Source organism: Choloepus didactylus, chromosome 15, assembly GCF_015220235.1.
Source record: "Choloepus didactylus isolate mChoDid1 chromosome 15, mChoDid1.pri, whole genome shotgun sequence".
NCBI lineage: Eukaryota > Metazoa > Chordata > Mammalia > Pilosa > Megalonychidae > Choloepus > Choloepus didactylus.
Window position 1 is genome coordinate 1,171,951 of NC_051321.1, and position 16,401 is coordinate 1,188,351.

At 65.6% G+C, this 16,401-nt stretch overlaps 1 protein-coding gene across 2 annotated transcripts; it reads right to left on the reverse strand.

Moving 5' to 3' along the window:
• Window positions 1-771: 771 nt before the first annotated feature.
• DPYSL4 (dihydropyrimidinase like 4) lies at window positions 772-15,880 on the reverse strand. Of its 2 annotated transcripts, XM_037805252.1 has the most exons (14): window positions 15,762-15,880; window positions 12,509-12,597; window positions 11,743-11,927; window positions 9,685-9,849; window positions 8,016-8,077; window positions 7,846-7,926; window positions 6,445-6,513; window positions 6,037-6,157; window positions 5,308-5,464; window positions 4,834-4,975; window positions 4,032-4,202; window positions 3,354-3,533; window positions 1,958-2,123; window positions 772-1,603 (listed from the first exon to the last, which is right to left on the reverse strand). In XM_037805252.1, exons 1-14 carry the CDS (start codon window positions 15,798-15,800, stop codon window positions 1,512-1,514), a joined length of 1,719 nt encoding a protein of 572 aa, XP_037661180.1. In that variant the 5' UTR covers window positions 15,801-15,880; the 3' UTR covers window positions 772-1,511. The 2 variants fall into 2 exon arrangements, with proteins under 2 accessions (XP_037661180.1, XP_037661181.1); XM_037805253.1 differs by lacking the exons at window positions 12,509-12,597; window positions 15,762-15,880 and adding an exon at window positions 12,077-12,176.
• Between the last annotated feature and the right edge of the window lie 521 nt (window positions 15,881-16,401).

The following is a 16,401-nucleotide window of genomic DNA, read 5'->3' on the forward strand; positions in this document are numbered from 1 at the left end:
AAAGGCCCCCCCGGGGGGGGGGCGAGGAGGAGAGGGCTGGGGCTGGGGGAGACGCCACACACACCTGCACACGGCTCCACGGACCCCGGGGTGTGGGTAGGGTCTGCGAGGGGTCAGTAGAGGCCTGAGAGCAGCCTGCACCCCAGGTACTGACCAGGTGGTGGGGTGGGGACCCCAGGCCTGTGGGACCCCTCGGCATGCCCATCGTGGCAAGGACGGAGGCGGCAGGTGGGCCCCTTGCTGGCACTGCCCACCCTGCCCTCAGGCTGCAGCCTGGCTCCTGGCCAGAGGCACCCCATGAACCAGGCGTGCCTCTGAGAACACTCCAGACCTGGGGAGCAGAACCTGCACTGCCTTCACCAGGCCGAGGCTGAGGCAGCCAGCAGGCCCACCCTGGGGGTTGTGGGGCCACCAGCCCCCAGCTCAGCTAGATAAGGTGCCCCAAGGATGGGCAGAGCCAGCCGCAGGCCTAGAGTGGTTGCTTCCCATGAGGTACCCCCATGTGGCCGCGCTGCCCCCCAAACCCTCCAGGAGTTGTCCGGGCCCCAATGAGAATGTGGTGGAGACCCCTGCCTGCCCACCCACGTCCCTTGTGTCCTCCAGTGCTGGCAGCCCCGAGGGCCCCCCATGATACCAGAGCCCCCTCCCACCCCTCCCCTGGGAGGCCAGAGCAGCCTCGTCACCGTGGGGCAGGGGTGGCAGGGCGTCCCCCCCAGACCTGTGCAGAAGCCTCACATGGGGCCGACGAAAGGAGAGACATTGGGATTTCTCGTGCACGCGTCTTTAATGCCTGAGCGTCCACAGGCCGGGCGCATGGCGGCCTGCAGCCGTCCCCACCGCACAGGCTGCTACACTAACGACCCTGCGAGGTTCGCTCTGCAGTAAAAGGAAAGCATCGCATCTAAAGGCGCGGGAACTCCCTGCAGACGGGCTAAGAACGCTGAGGTTGGGTCCTTGGAAACGTGTGTGAACGAGTCTCTACCAGAAGTCCTGTCCGGGGGCCAACTACTCTAAGTTCCCACGAGGTCCCTGAAGTCGCGGCAGTTCCGGAAGCAGAGGAGGGGCGCACCCGGGAGGCCGCGGGTGCGGGAGGGGCCTCGGGCTTCCAGTGGCAGTGACAGCGGGGACGGGGCAGCCCCGGCCCCGGCCTCCGCCCCTCGCAGGTTCCTGCACCCCCAGGGTGCAGCCCAGGCCCCGAAGCCCCCGGAAGCTTCCACAGCCCTTGGTGGACACGCCTGGCTTTCGTGCTCAGATGAGCGGGTGTCTGGGCTCCTGGCACCCAGGCCGGGGCTGCCCGTGCTCTCCCTGCCTCACCCTGGCAGTGGAATCTCCCCAAATCTGCCGCCTTGTTCTGGCAAGACCTGGGACCCCAAAAGGAAAGTTTCTGGGGAAGGGGACGGCGAGGCTGAGCACCCCTGAGGACACCTGTTTGGGGAAGCCAGCAGTGCTGAGCGGGTACGAGGCCCGACTGGCCGCCCCGTGGACCGCGCGCCGGGCCCCACGTCCGGCCTCTAGGAGAGGGAGGTGATGTTGGAGCGGCCGCCGGGGGGTGCCATGATCTTCTGGGCCGTGCGCCGGGCGACGTGGTCATCAGCCTGAGACCCTGGAAGGAAGGCGGGGCGGGGGCTCGAACCCTTGGGGTGCAAGGGGAGCCTCTCATCCACCAGGGAGAGGCTGACGGGGTTGGAGGCATCATCACAGCTGCTGGGGGTGGGGCAGACACAGGCAGGAGGCGTGGCCCGTGGGTGCCTCCCACCCATCCCAGCCAGGCTCCCCAGCCCCCCAGGCACAGGCCCTGGTACGTGCTGCTCACCTCACGGGGTGCCCCAGTGGTCCCCCCCAGCAGCCGACCCCCCACACCCACTGTACCCTCGTGCCCCCAACACAGCAGTCCCCCATGTCCCCCAGAAGCCCCCAAGCTTCCTGGCAGCCCCCCACTGCCCCCAGCTCCACTCACCGGACAGACTGAACCCCGACTGGTGCAGGTTGCGCACAGGGGGGGCCAAGATCTTGCCTGGGCAGGACGCGCGGGCCTGGGCCCCGCCCCCGGGCTTGGCGGGAACCCTCACCTCGTGCACCGGCCCGTCATACAGGCCTCGGGGCACCCCGTGGATCTCCGCCAGCTGCAGGCACAGGGGGCCAGGAGTGAGGGGAGGCCAGGGGGGGGGGGTGTGCGCCTTTTAGGGCCCTGGGCTCAGGGGAGCAGGCAGCTCCACCCACAGGGGCACCAGCCATGTGCACACACCTCCCTGCACGCCCACATATGTGCACACACACATGCACACACACACACGTGCACACACCTCCTGCCCTGGTACCCAGCAGCCAGAGCCCTGAGCTGGGGGAGCACTGGAGAAGGAAGTCTCTTCTTGGAAGTAGAAAGCCCCCTCCCCATTAGTGCCGGGCCCCTCAGAAGCCTCTCTCCTGTGGCCCCAGCCCAGCCCCACCCCACGAGTCTCCTCCCCACTGATAATGGCCCCCTGAAGTGAGAGACAAGTCCAGGTGCCCCATGGGTTTGAGTCAAGCTTCTGATGAGCTCATACCCCCAGCAGACCCTGCCCCGGGATCCCAGACCCCGAGTCCTGAGAGCCCTGGGGCCCTGGGTGGGGGGCACAGCAGGACCCGTCCTGAGGAGGGAGCAGGTGGGAGGGGTCGAGTCCCAGGCCCGGGTCTGCTCCAGCATCCCCCCCCACCCACACACACACAGCCCACTGTGCCAGGGCAGGGCCGTGCCTGCCGCCTCCAGAGCTGCTCGGTGGCGGGTCCCTGTCACGGCACCCCAAGCGTGTCCCCCGGATCCTCTGAACCCGTGGCCCCACTGGGATGCTAAGGCAGGAGACAGGACCCTGCGCTGAGATCTGGGGGGGCGCCTCTGAGAAGAGCCTCTCTGGGTCAGTGTGGAGGCAGGAGAGCAGGGCCCCCGCCCCTGCCCCCACCCCAGGGGACCAGCCCGGGCTGCTGCCCTCCCTGCTCGCTGGCGTCCACCCCACGCCCCCATGAAGTCCTCTGAGGAAACCCCAGGCAGAGCGCTGACAAGGGGGAGCAGGGAGGTGGACACGCAAGCACACGCGTGTGCTGTGTGGTGTGCACGTGTGCACGCGTCCGGAGGTCCCGACTCCAAGGAGGCTCCCGGACAATGACAGGTTCCCCCTGCTTCTCTGCCTGCCTGGGGCGGGGGGGGCCGGGGCGGGGCCAGGGCGGGCCCGACAAGCTGGGGGCGGGGCCTGGGGCGGGGCCTGCCGGGGGTGGAGCCTGCGGGCTCCCCGAAGTTCCCGCGCCTGATCCGAGACCCTGCCAGGGCCTGGGGCGTCCCCCGCCCCCCAGCCCCGCGCCAGGACCCGGGCGGGCCTCACCCTGTTGCGCGCCTTGATTCTCTTGTAGACGAAGTCGGGGAAGGTCTTCCGAGGAAGGAAGCGGCCGGCCCCGGGGGTGACGAACAGGTTCCCGTCCTCCAGCACGACCCTGCCTTGGCTGACCACCACCGTGGGGGCCCCTCGGCACTCGACTCCCTCGAAGATGTTGTACTCCACGTTCTGGGGAGAGAGCGGAGGCCCAGAGCCCGGCAGCCCCCAGCCCACCCCATCAGCCGCCGGGACCTTCCCCAACGGCCCCAGGGGCCCCCACAGGGGCCGGCCGCTCCCCCACCTCCTGCGCCAAGTCCTGCAAACGCTTCTCAAAGGCACACTTGTAGAAAGTAAATAAATACATGGGCAGGCAGGATGGGCTCACGGCGGGAGCCAGCAGAGACCAGGTGCTGCCCGTCAGGATTCCACTCCCTGCCTTGGTCTCCCCATCTGCACAGGGCGTGGGGAGAAGGGGGTACGGGGGATAGGAGCACGGAGGCACCCAGGGTTGCGGGTACCACAAGGGGATGACACCTTTGCACGGGATGGAACCATGATGAGGCCCAGGAACTGCTGTCAGACCTGCCGAGCCCGGGGAGGCTACTGCTCGCACCCAAGGACGGTGCCAGGCGAGGGCCCCGCTCACCCCGAGACCCCCAGCTGCCCCGGGGCCCCCAGGCCTCTCACCAGGTTGTGGCTCTTGGCAGAGATGATTTTTGTGGCCTTGGGGTTCCAGATGACCAGGTCGGCATCGGAACCCACAGCCACCCTCCCCTTCCGAGGATACAAGTTGAAAATCTTGGCAGCATTTGTACTTGTCACGGCCACGAACGCATTCTCGTCCATCTTCCCCGAGGCCTGAGAAGCGAGAGGGGCAGCTGCCTGGAGCAGCTCGGGGACAGGCCGGGCTTCGGCCTCGGGGCTTGGATGGGTGCCCAGCGGGCGCCTGCAGCCTCCTGCCCCCCAGGTGGCACAGAGCCCACCCAGGACAGGCACCCCAAGGCGTCAGAATCTGTGGGTTTTCCTAGTGCAGCCAACCAGTCCCACGTCTTCCTGAGCACAAGGCCTCTGCCTCGCTGGGTGGCAAGCGACATGGCTGCCCCCCAGGGTGCGGACAGCTGAGGACGGGCCGTGCACACAGACGTCAGGGAGATGTCAGAAACTCGGCGACACTGCTGCTGTCAGAGGCTGACTCCGTCGGGGACAGGAACCCGCCCATGCTGACCCAGAGCATCTTAAAGCGATGTCAGAATCCAGGAAGGGCAGGGGAACGCTGCGCCTGGCTCTCGGGGTTTCTCCGGCAGGGCCAGGACGTCTGAGGGAGCCTGGACAGCGGGGCACGTGCTGACTCCTCCAGGGGCCCCAGGCCATCGGCCTGTGTTTACATTGTTTTTAAGTGTCTCTTTCCCCATAAACTATCAGAACGCCGGAGAGAGCGCCTGTGGGGCAGGGGGAAGCAGTGGGCCATGAGCCCCCCATTTGCACCCACCACGCATTTCTCCCACACCACAGACAGCCGCTCCTCCACGCCGTTGGTGCCCTCGGGGATCAGGGTGAAGTTGTCCTTGCCAACGGCCTTCTGGGCGGTGGTGAAGGTGCAGTGGGCACTGCCGGTCACCTGGAGGTCACCGCTGCCAAAGAACGGGGCTCAGGAGCAGACGGGGCTCCCAGGACAGTCTCAGCACCCCTGGCTGCAGCGGTCAGTGTCCAGGGGCCGGGTGAGGGTCGGGCACTTGAGGGGCCTCGGTGCACGGGGTGGGGGATGCGGGCAGAGCTGCGAGGAGCTGGGTGCTGAGGCCCCGTCCCTGGGCAGGAAGCCCCATCTGGCCCCCAGGCTGCCCCTGCAGGACACTGGCCCCCGTGGAGCCTGTGACCTGGGCCTCCAGGGCCACAGCTGGGGGTGCTGGAGGCGGCTGCCTGCCTCTGTCCCCAGCCTGCAGGTCAACCTGGCGGTGACCCTTACCTGGAGAGCAGAGAGGTGAGGTGGTCCGCAGTGGAGGGGTCGGGGCTGACAGGGGGTGACGTGACAAAGGCCGCAGCTTTTGCCCAGTTCTTGCTCCAGTAGTGTGAGCCGTCGGTGCCCAGGCTGGCGGTGATGGGCTCCCCAAATACGACCACCCCTGCATCGTGGCCGTGAGAGTGGGGTCTGCCTGCCGGCCTCCAGGGAGGGACCCCCCCCCCCCAGCCTCCAAGGGCCCATGAGAGAAGGGTCTGCCCAGCAGCCTGCCCAGCCACCCCCTCCCCGGACCGCCCACCTGGCCTGAGGCTCTTGACCAGAAAGTCCCCCCCAGGCCAGGGCACTCCCCCCACTCCCGCGTGTGCTGTGTGTTCTGAGGACAGAGCACCCCGAGCCGGACATGCACCCCCATTCCTGACTGCCCAGGAGGACATCTGTGAATGCGAGTGATGGTGGCCTAAGAAGGGGGCACAGACCCCAGGGCCTTCCTGGACCTGTTGCATGTAGAATTGGGGTGCACATGCACCCACACCCGTGATTCTGCACTGGTGCCCATGGAAACAGGACGTGCTGAACCCCTCGGGCTTCCCCCAGGCCTGCCCCCTCCATGACCCTGGGCATGTGGCCGCCCACGAGGGCCCAGGCAGGGGCTGAAGGTCTGTTTGGGGCCCAACCTCACTGCCTGCGCCCCATCAGCTCAGCCGGTTGAGACCCCACCGTGCAGGGGGCACTCACCTCTGCGCTTGGCCTGGGCCAGCACGTCGGCCGCCCCCCTGCTCATCACCTTGGTCACGTACAGAGGGCAGTTGGCCTGCTTGGCGATGGTGATGGCGCGGAACACAGCCTCAGCCTCCACCTGCAGAGGGGGTGCGCGGGGTCAGACACGGGGCTGGGGGCCGGGGAGAGGCGCCCCCACCCAGGCGCTGCCACGCCGCCCTCCCAGCCTCGGGTAAAGGCCCTGGGGTGACCTGTGGCCTTGGGAGGACATGAGCCTGGCAGGGGGGTGCCCGCTGAGTCCCATCCCCCTCCCCCAAAAAGCAAAGGGCATGCACAACCCTGAGCACAGGCCAAGGCTCAGCCCCCCGATGGGCAAGGCTGTGGGGTGCCGTCTGTGCTGGGCGGCCCCAGCAGGCCCACACTCACCTCCTCAGGGTGGCTGAGCACATGGCCCTCAGGGCCGGTGATGCCGAGCTCCAGCAGCCGCTTTTGCTCCTAAGTGACCAAGGCCACGTGGGGTCAGTGCCCTGGAAGCCCCCGGCGCCCTCACAGAATACCCCGATGGCAGGACCCCAGGAGGGCAGGCAGGGATGGACCCTGGGGGCGGCTCAGCATCCTGGTTTACAGCCAAGGGCCCTCTGAGGAGGGGAAGGGGCCAGCCAGTTGCAGGGCTGCTGGCCAGTGGGAACACAGCCACTGCAGAGCCTTTTGGGGTTTGCTTCCCTGAGGGGTGCATTGGCTGGGGGGTGCTGGGGGACCGTGGGGCTGTAGGGTGGGAGCCAGGAGCCAAGGGGCCGCCCTGCGGAGTCAGGAGGGCAGGCTACATCTCCGCTGGCAGCGCTGGTGCTCGGTGGTCAGCCCCAGGACCCTCTCCACATGGGCGTGACTCCTGGGCTTCAGTGGGTAGAATGTGGGAGCCCATGCCTTGACCCCACCATGAGACCCCCACACTGGCGGGGTGTCCCCGACATGCTGCACCCACAGCCAGGAAGCAGAGAGTCAGCCTGACCCCCGTGGGTCCAGCTCCCCACACCCTCACGGCCGACCACAGTGGGGCTGTGGACAGATGAGGGGCCCAGGGACCTGCGTGCTTCTCCAGAGGGTTCCCCCATTGACCTTGGGCACAGGGCAGAGCCCCGACCCCTCTGGGTGTGTGTGGATCCTGGCTCGCTCCTGTGGCCTAGGGGTGGTGGTGGCGGCTGTGCACCCCGACCCTCTGAGGCCCTGGGGAGGGGGTCCGAGCTCTCTGGACCTCACAGCACTGGGCGCACCTGGGCCTGTGGGGCTCAGCTGCCCAGCCCACCCTGAAGCCGCCTGGTAGCCCGAGAGGGGGCGCGGACGGACGTGCTGGGACCCATCCCAGACACCTGCACTGCATTGAGGAGACGGTTCAACACACCTCGCAGGAACCAAATGCAGCGCACCTGCTGCTTGGGAACAGACGCAGCTCCCCAGAGGTACCCGGTCCCGTGGCACAGAGCGGGCGGAGGGGGGATTGTGGGCAGCACTGGCGAGCCCCAGTCTCGGTTCTGCCCCGTGATGTGACATTTGGTTTGGGGGAATTTTTGAGAAGCACAAAATCATGGAAAAACTGCCCTGGGGTCCTGAGCTCTGACTCTGGATGTGACTTACCCAAATACCTGTCCCGTTCCCGCCCTCCCGGTTTGTGGGATTCTGTGGTCAGGCAGTGCCCGGTGCCTGGACCCCTCACTCCATGGGCCTCCCCGTACCCCACCCTCCCTCATGGTGCCGGTCAGCACCCCCAGACCCCCCAACACCCCCCAACACCTCCCCACAGTGCCAGTCGGTCCCCAGATGCCCCAGCACCTCATCCACGATGTCCCCGTTCTCGGCGTGCACTTGGGCCACAGCCCCCAGGTCTCGGATGATGCCGAAAATCTCGTACATCTGGGGAGGGGGCGGCCGGGTCCGTGTGGGCTGCGCCTGCTCCCGGCAGCAGCGGCCCCCCCAACCCCCCTCCCCGGCGCTGCCCCCACCTGGCCGTCCGTACACTGGCACCTGTCCTTGTACGCCATGAAGAGCAGGAAGGAGTTCACACCTGCAGGAGAGGCGGAGGCCTGGCGACCACGGGGACTCCCCAGGGGCCTCTGCTGCCCCCAGGGGTGTCTCTCCCACGGTGCCTCACAAGCTGGTGGGGCGGCCCTGCGAGTACCCCCTCCACCCCCCGCTGTGGGGAGCATCCTCCCGCCGTGAGCACCGCCCTCCCCAGTGTGGACCTCGTCCCCCCACTGTGGGCACCCCTCCGCAATGCCAAGCCAGGGACTGGGACGGGAGTTGGTGCCCCCCCAGTCCCGCCTCAGGCTCCAGCTCAGGCTCTGGCTCAGGGCCGCAGTGTCCAGCCAGCCCCACACCCCACCTCCGCCTGGAAGGGGTGGGGCGCACGGCGCTTCGGGCTCGCTGCCTGATTTCTCTGCCATCTGCAGTAACGTGGCCCAGGGCGGGGAGTGCTGGGGTGACCCTAGCTTTGGCCACCTGGTGGGTCACCTCCCTGTGGGGCCTCTGAGTCCTGGCCCCACTCAGGGACATTGGAGGGGCAGCCTGGGTGGGCCTGGGCCTGGCTGGGCTCTGGAGGGGCAGAAGGAAGGGACTGGGCCTCCTGAGTCATGCTGAGGCAAGCTGCGGGGAAACCAAGTCGCCCCCAGCACACAAGCCGTGTCCCAGTGACAACGTGCACACGACTGGGTGTTCCCAGCCCAGGAGGAGCTGACAGAGGCTGCAGGTCAGGGTGCAGCCTCCCACTGGCCTGGGAAGACGGACAGCAGGCCTGGAGCGGACAACCCAGGAGGGACACCCAGCCCACCCCTGGCCCGGCGGGCACCCGGCTTCCTCAGCTGGCTTCTCTTTGTGCTGCGACAAGAGGCCCCTGGCCGCCCACGCCAGATGAGAGAACAACCCAGGGCTGGCAAAGCTGCTGCTGAGTGAAGCCCAGAGACTGAAAGCCCACCCCCCCCAGCCCCCCCCAGGCGCCAGGAAACTGCCTTCACAGAGTGCCCCTGCCCTTCAGGTCTGCGGAGGCCACGAGGCACCTCTGGGAGGGGTGGTGGAGCCCCTCTGGCCCCCTCGGCCTCCTGTGGCCTACAGGGCCTCCGTCTGTCCTGCCAGCCCCATGCGGCCCTCACCCTGCCCAGCCCCCTCGAGGATCTAAGCCTTGGACCTGCTAACGTCCAATTATAAGAAACCAGCGTCAACATTTATCTCACTTTTGCCAAACTCACCATAAAAATTCAATGTGGTTTTAATGACAGGACTGTTCTATGAAAAAAATTAAACCTTTTCTACTGGTGGTCTGTTTCTGCAGAGGTAGTCAAACGGTGGTAGGTTTTAAAAGTCAAAGGATCTTGGAAAGCTGGGAGCATGCACCCCTGCTTTTCCTCCAGCCTGGGTAGTTTGCTTTCCAAGAAACAAGAGACAAGCCACGGGCAGGTACTTCCTGTCACCTTCTCCTCTAAGAACACTAACGGGATGTGCAAAGCCAGGGTTAATCCACAGCCTCTGTCTTGCTTCTCTGAAAGCGGAACGGACCTCTGAATGACTCTTGCAGCTTTACCCAGTCCCAGGTCCCCTGCCCCGTGGTCAGGGTGGCCAGGGGCCAGCTTGAGGCCCTTCCCACCCTGGGGCCCCGCAGCCGCCAGAGCCGCCACTCACCCTTGTCCTTGGCCAGGGCCTCGAGCTCCTCCTCGATGCTCTCGTGCCAGCGGGGAACGTCCACGTGCAGCGAGTAGTCGCAGCAGGCCAGGCTGTCTGCTCGCTCCCGCCACTGCTCGTAGGCCGCCAGCAGGCCCACGCCCGCCTCGGGGAACACGTGGTCCACTGTGGGGGCAGCGCAGTCAGCTGAGCTCTGGCCCCGCCCCGGCCGCTGGGTACCCCCCACCTCCAGGGGGAACTGGTCTCATGTCCCCCAGCCTCACAGACACCCCTGAGGAAGCCGTGGGGAGACTCTCGTTTCTCAAGCAGCAACAATTCTGCAAGGCCCAGCTCCATCGGGCTGTTCAGCCCACATTCCCCGGAACCCTCTGAGCAGACTAGCAGGAGGGGGAGATGGAAAAAGTCTGGTTCAAACACCCCCACGCCAGTTTGGATGAGTGGCTTCCCAGGGGGGAGCTGGCAGCAAAGGGCCTTGGCCCAGGAGCCTGGACGGGGCATGGGTGGCGCTGCCCGTGGCACTGCCCATACGGCTCTGCTCCGGGCCACGGTGCCCTGGGCCCTTCACCCGCGCGTCCCATCCCGACAGCTACAAGCGTCTCCCCGGGATCCCGGGACACACCGGCCCCCATGCATGTATCCGAGGTCCACACGCTGCTAGGCAGCCTCCCAGGTGTGCTGGAGTGTGCAAGCAGGCAGGTGCACCCACCCCAGGGATACGGGCAATTGTGCATTCACCCAACACGCCCCTCCCAAGCGGCCCTGAGCCTCCCATCTGCTCAGGTCATGACCCAGGACCCCGGGGACGTGGGTGCCCTGCCCTCCCTGAGGCCAGCACAGTTCCAGTCCGGGCTGGGCAGGTGAGGAAGGCCGATGGCGGCACGGAGCCAGCCTCACGCAGCCCACAGTTCTCTGTCTTCACGGACACCTCCTAGGTGTCTAACACTCCAGCACTGTGGGGGCCGGTGGCGTCACCCCTCAGCTGTCCTGGACCTCCGGGCCACCATGGGGCCAGCAGGAACTGCGGCTGGCCTGAAACGACCAGTCTCCTTCGCTGGTTTTAATTCACCAAACCACCCTGTCATTTTGGCGATGACCCGAGCCTCAGAGCTCCCTCATCGCTGGCAGCCACGGCAGCACCAACAGCATCCAGTGCTGCCGGGGACTCTCCAGCAAGGCGTGCGGTAACTCAGCCCCTCCTCACCTCCAGCGGCTAAGGAGGGACTGTTCCTCCTCCTACTTCACAGATTAGAGGACAGCGACTTACGAGAGTTAGTTGAGGATTCTGAAGTCACTTGCCCAGAAAATGGCAGTGACGAGGTTAAATCAGATTCACTCGCCACGGTTCCGATCACATACGGCAAGCGGGCAGACATGGAGCTGGGCTTTGGTTTCCCGTCCCAGCTCCTGACCTGATGCCTGGACGTTCACGGTGAACAGGCAGCTCCACACCCCAACAAGCACCAGAGTCTTTGCCTGCAACAGGGTCTCCTGCGCTGACCTCAGAGGGTTTCATGAGAGCGTGTGAACCAAAGCACGACGAGAACCGACCGCATGCCTGGCAGGGTCAGCACTAAAACGAGTTACCACGGTGTTCATGTTGATACTAACTACTATTTTTCTCATCCTTGATCTGAAAAGAGCTTCCATCTCTATTCCTCACACAAGCCAGAACTTTCTGGAAATCAAGCTGCAGCAGTGAGAGGTTCAAGGTTAAGCATAAGTCTGACATCTCGGACACCACCACCCCTGTCCTTGTCTGTGGCGTCTGGGTTTCCCAGGCCCCAGCCCCACCCAGCTACGACTTTCCCAGGAGACACCCACTAGACCAGCTCCAATTTGCTTCCACAGCAATCCGGGGGCATCCCTGGAGCAGGTCAGGGCAAGCACATCCCAGAATGAGCAACAGGGATAAGGAAAGGGAAGTCAAGATTTCCCCCGATCAAGATACAACAAAGGAAAGCAGGACTGAGAAAACCAGCGCTATGAAAACATCTCCCTGCAACACGCAAACCAGCTGAAGGACCCAGGTGAGGGCAGAAGGCGGCCCCAGGTGCTCACTTATCGTGGTGGTCCCTCCCGCCAAGGCCGCCTTGGTGCCCTGGTAGAAGTCGTCAGCCGGGGCCATGCCCAGCACGGGCGCCTGCAGCCGGGTGTGCACGTCGATGCCGCCGGGCAGGACCAACAGGCCGTGGGCGTCGATCGTTCTGATGCCCCCGGGGACGATGAGGTTTTCCCCGATCTGCCTGGAAGTGACAAGGAGAGACCCGCTGGTGACGATGGGCCCGGAGCAGAACCTAAGTGGACTCCTCTGCCAACGCGGGGGCCTTTCTGGGAGGGGCGTGCCTGGGCTCCTGCCCCTGAGCAAAAGGGCAACACGGCCAACAGTGCTCACCTGGAAACAGACGAGAGCAAAGCGGGCCGCTCAGTGGCTCAAGATGGTCAACGCTGAGGACACAACCCTGAGCAAGGATGGCCCCCTTTGGTTGCCGCTAAAATCTATGCTTGCCGCTTGCTTGACCATGGGCTGGAGCTGCTTGGCCGACTCAAGCAGAGGAGCCAATGGGGGTGCTGGCTGAGAACCCACCACATGCCCAGCACTCACAAGACTCTGGGGTGGACACAGAGAACAACGGGAGCCAAGGTCCTGCTCCCCGAGACCTATGATCTAAGTGGCGAGACGCCAGGCTACCCGGGGTAACAGCTGACCGTTTCCAGGGAATGGGGTTTTGGAGAAGGAAAGAAACATCTACATGAATTTGATGCAGACGGCACCTGCCTGGGTAATCTGCAGGTGATGTACAGGTGGTTTTGGGCAGAAACTCACTTTATCAAACCATCTTCCACGTACAAGTCAGCATAGAACGACTGGTCATCATTCACGATCTTCCCTCCTCTGACCAGAAGGCGGTCACTCTGTTGGAAATTTAAAAAATTGAGAATTTTCCTCCAAACTGAGATACTCAACAAACACCTGCACTGCAACCTCTTCCTCTGGGGCTGTGGATGAAATGTTAGGAGAGAATCTGTAGACATAAAAGCCAACCCAGGCCTGCCACACTCACCGAAGCTCGAGAGCAGGACCCTGGAGGGGCCCACAGGCAGCTGCTGCCCGGGCTGCCCCCCACGGCCCCCACGCCAGGCAAAGAGGGGACAGGGCAACTGCATCTCATGCTGCCAAAGCCAAGCTGGCGTGGGTGAAAGGGGTCCAGTGGGACGGATTCTGTACCCTCAAGTGTATCATTTTACTCAAAAAGCCGAGCCTGAGGGAAGAGGGCCCAGGCTGTTCTCAGGAGACTCCCAGCCCCTCGTGTGGACTCAGAGGCCCTTATTTCCTGCTGCCCCGTTTCACCCGTCAGAGGAGGATGGGAGTGGACAGGTCACTGAGGGTCCATGAAGGTGCCAGGCTCTGCTCTCGAGGTGGGGTTCAGAGCAGCACCCCAACAGCCACGGGTCCTACCCCAGGGAGACCGCAAGCCAGGGGGAAGGAGAGACACGCTCAGCGGTCATCAGGGACCATGACAAATGCCGGGGAGGGGCCGCCTCAGGGACAGAGAAGGGCCTCTCCGAGGAGGTGACGCTGGAGGTCCCAGGCCCCGGAGGCGAGAGCGAGCTTGAGTTGACCAATGGCACAGGAGGAGACCGTGGGGCTAGGACCTCTGGAGGGACGGGGAGAGGCAGAGGTGAGGCCCAAAGCTGGGCAGGGTTGGGATTTCCTGGCAGGAGGGGCGTCAGTGGGCAGCCACGGGGGACCCCAATCAGGGTTTTAAGCATCGCCTGGTTGATATTCCAAAGTGATGGTGTTGGCTGCTGTGCACAGAGCAGATTATGGTATTTGACAGCAAAAACAGGGCCAAAGTTCAGGCACTTTCTGAGGTTGTCCCGGTGAGAGATGATGGGGCCATGGACCAGGATTGTGGGGGGACAGAGGAGAGGGGGCATCCAGAGGCACTGGGGAGTCGAGTGGGAAGGGCTTGCTGGTGAGGTCCAGGGTGGGGGGCAGGGGTGAAGGGCAAGGGAGAGGTCAACGTGACACCCAAGTTTATGGTGCTGCCTGGAGGCTCCCCGGTGGGTGAACACAGAGGGCCCTGAGGACGAGCGTCTGGGTGAGGCCGGCTCTCCCTGGGAGCGGTGGGGAACGCAGTGCTCGGCGGCCATGAAGCCACGTGGGCCCACTGCTGACAACAACAGCAGGTGGTCAGGAAGGCAAGCCTCAGGCAGGGAGCGGGGTGGCCTCGTGTGCACCCAGGGGCAGCAACAGGACTCCATGGAAAAGGAGGGGAGGAGAGCCACCCAAGGGGGAAGGGGCAGAGCAGGGAGTAGAGGATGGATTCGGGTCAGCACTCTGCCGTTCTGCTTTCGCCTCGATGCCACGCTGTGAACTGACCAGGGCAGAAGTGACTGCTTCTTACAGGCAGGTCCGGCCACTGGCGCAGGTCCCCAGCGTGCCACCCCAAGGCCTGGTGAGTGCCCCAGACACAGTCTCCCGGCTCTTCACATCATGTGATGTCAAGAGAATAGAATCTGGCAGAGCCGTGAGAATTCCAAGAGCTACTGAGATGATAAGTCTGTGACTATTCGCTATTCTTAATGGTGTCTGTTTGGACTGAATTTTCAGAATTCCATTAATTAAATGTAAATTATTAACCACCACAGCCCAAGAAGCGGCCAAACACAGCCTGCGGGCCACATCTTGCCCTCCGCCTGTTTTTATACAACCCAGAGCTAAGAGTGGTTGGATGAAAAAAAAAAGAATATTTTATGACTTGTGAAAATTACCTAAAAATCACATTTCAGCATCCCTAGATGAAGCTGCACTGAACAGTTTACACCCTACCTGTGACTGCTTCCCCGGCCGAGATGAGCGGCTGCAGCAGGGCCCAGACGGCGGCAAAGCCGAAAACCCTTCCCCCGTGGCCCACTGGGACCCCTGGTCTACAACAGTGCCCCTTCCCTCTCCATCTCCTACACCCCCACCCTGGGGACCCTCATCTCCCTCCCCAGTGGCTGGTGGACAGCAGGGGCAGCCGGGCCAGGGAGGAGAGGCTCTGGCCGGGGTCCCGCCTGCTGCCCCTGGCACCAGTCACTGCTTCCAGGCACACGGACCCGGCCTCTGGAACCTTCCAGGCTTTGGAACCAGGAGGGAACCGCAGCTGGGCGGGGGTGAACCCGGGGTTACCCGACTCCTCAAAGGAAGATGGAAGCACCAGAACCCAGCAGCGGGGGGAGGTCAGCCGGTCCCGGGCTCTGGGCGGAAACAAAGCCGCCCGCCTCGGGTCGCGGGAGAGCCGAGCAGCTGCGCGTGGGCCCCGGGCTCCGGGCAGACGATCGGGGGAGCAGGTCTCGGACCCGACCCTCCTGGGGGCTGTGGGGAGGACACCCCGGGAACCCTGCTCAGCCGGAGGCGGCCCGACCCAGGCGCTGTAGCTGGTTCGTCCCCCCCAAGAATACTCTGGGGGAAGGAGCCCCCCGCTCCTCCCAGGCCGGTCACTGCTTTCGGGGCCTGGCCCGGGGCCCGGCGCCCCCTCCCCGCGGGTCAGCCCCCGGCAAAGAGGCACCGGTGCGTGTGGGTGTTGGGGGCGCCTCTCCCGAGGGCCGGGGCTGCGGGGGAGCGCGGTCAGAGGCCAGGGGCGCCCTTCCCCGCCGGCTCCCGGACCCTCCGAGCCCCGGCTTCGCGGAGAGGCTCGGGGCCGAGCGGCCCGGCTCCATCGCTCTGTTTCGGACAAAGAGCGGCCGAGAAGGTGGCCCGGGGGTGCGCCGGGAGCAGCCGCCTCGGGCGCCGGGGCCGGGCCGGCCGAGCTAACAAAGGGCCGAGGCGCCACCGGCGGGGGGTTCCGCGGGGAGAGTGGGCGCTTCTCTCGGGGAGCGGCTCTGCCCGGCCCCGGCCCTCTCCGAGCGCCAAGGAGGTCCCGGGGACGCCGGCAGGGCGGGGGCCCGTGCGCCCGCCTCCGTAAGCGCCCGGCAGGAAGGGCCAGCGCGGGGCCGGGAGGCTGGGGTCCGGGGGCGCCCGCGCGGCCAAGAGGGTCCGACCCGCCGTCCGGACGGGGAGGGCGCGGGCAGAGGCTGGGCCGGGCGCTCACCGTGGTCCGGGGCAGGCTCTTCTTGCCTTGGAAGGACATCGTGCTCCGCGGCCCGCGGCCCGGCTCCCGGAGTGGGTGGCCGGTGAGAACGCGGAGGGCGGAGGGACCAGGCGTCTGCGAGCGCGTGCGCGGGGCGCGCATCCCGATCCCGGCCCCGCCCCCGCCGCGCTAGTTTGCATTCATGCCCCGCCCCCTCCCCCCCCCCCGACTGCCCCCTTTCCTGGCTCCGCAAACTAAGGGCGGCCACAGCCGGGGTCCCTGCCTGTGGGGTGGGCGCCCACCGGCGGACGCGTGCTGGGGAGGAGGTGGGAAGGGGCCTGCGGCTGGACCAGACCGGTGTGTGTGCGGACGTTACCCCCAGGGAAGAGGGTGGGAGCCGTCGGGGGCGCGTCGCCCACTCCCTGGTGACCCCAGGCACCCGCAGAACCGTGGAGTGGAAACCGGTCTCAGGTCCAGGCCCGGGCGCTCCGGGCCTCTGCCCAGGAGGGCGGTTCCGGCCAAAGCCGGGCTCCCTCACCGAGGCCCTGGCGCGAAGCACAGGGCAGTGGAGTACCCCCTCCGACCTCCTCCGCGCCGCCCGGCTTGGCTGCTCCACGGCCGGCCGCGCGAGCTCGGGGCAGGAGGGAGGGGAAAGCCGGAG

Coding starts and splice junctions, on each gene's coding strand:
- DPYSL4 (XM_037805252.1), bottom strand. CDS start 15,800: ATGTCCTTCCAAGGCAAGAAGAGCCTGCCCCGGACCACG. Junction 12,598..15,761: donor AGAGCCTGCCCCGGACCACG/GTGAGCGCCCGG, acceptor AATTTCCAACAG/AGTGACCGCCTTCTGGTCAG. Junction 6,514..7,845: donor ACGGGGACATCGTGGATGAG/GTGCTGGGGCAT, acceptor TTGGTCACTTAG/GAGCAAAAGCGGCTGCTGGA.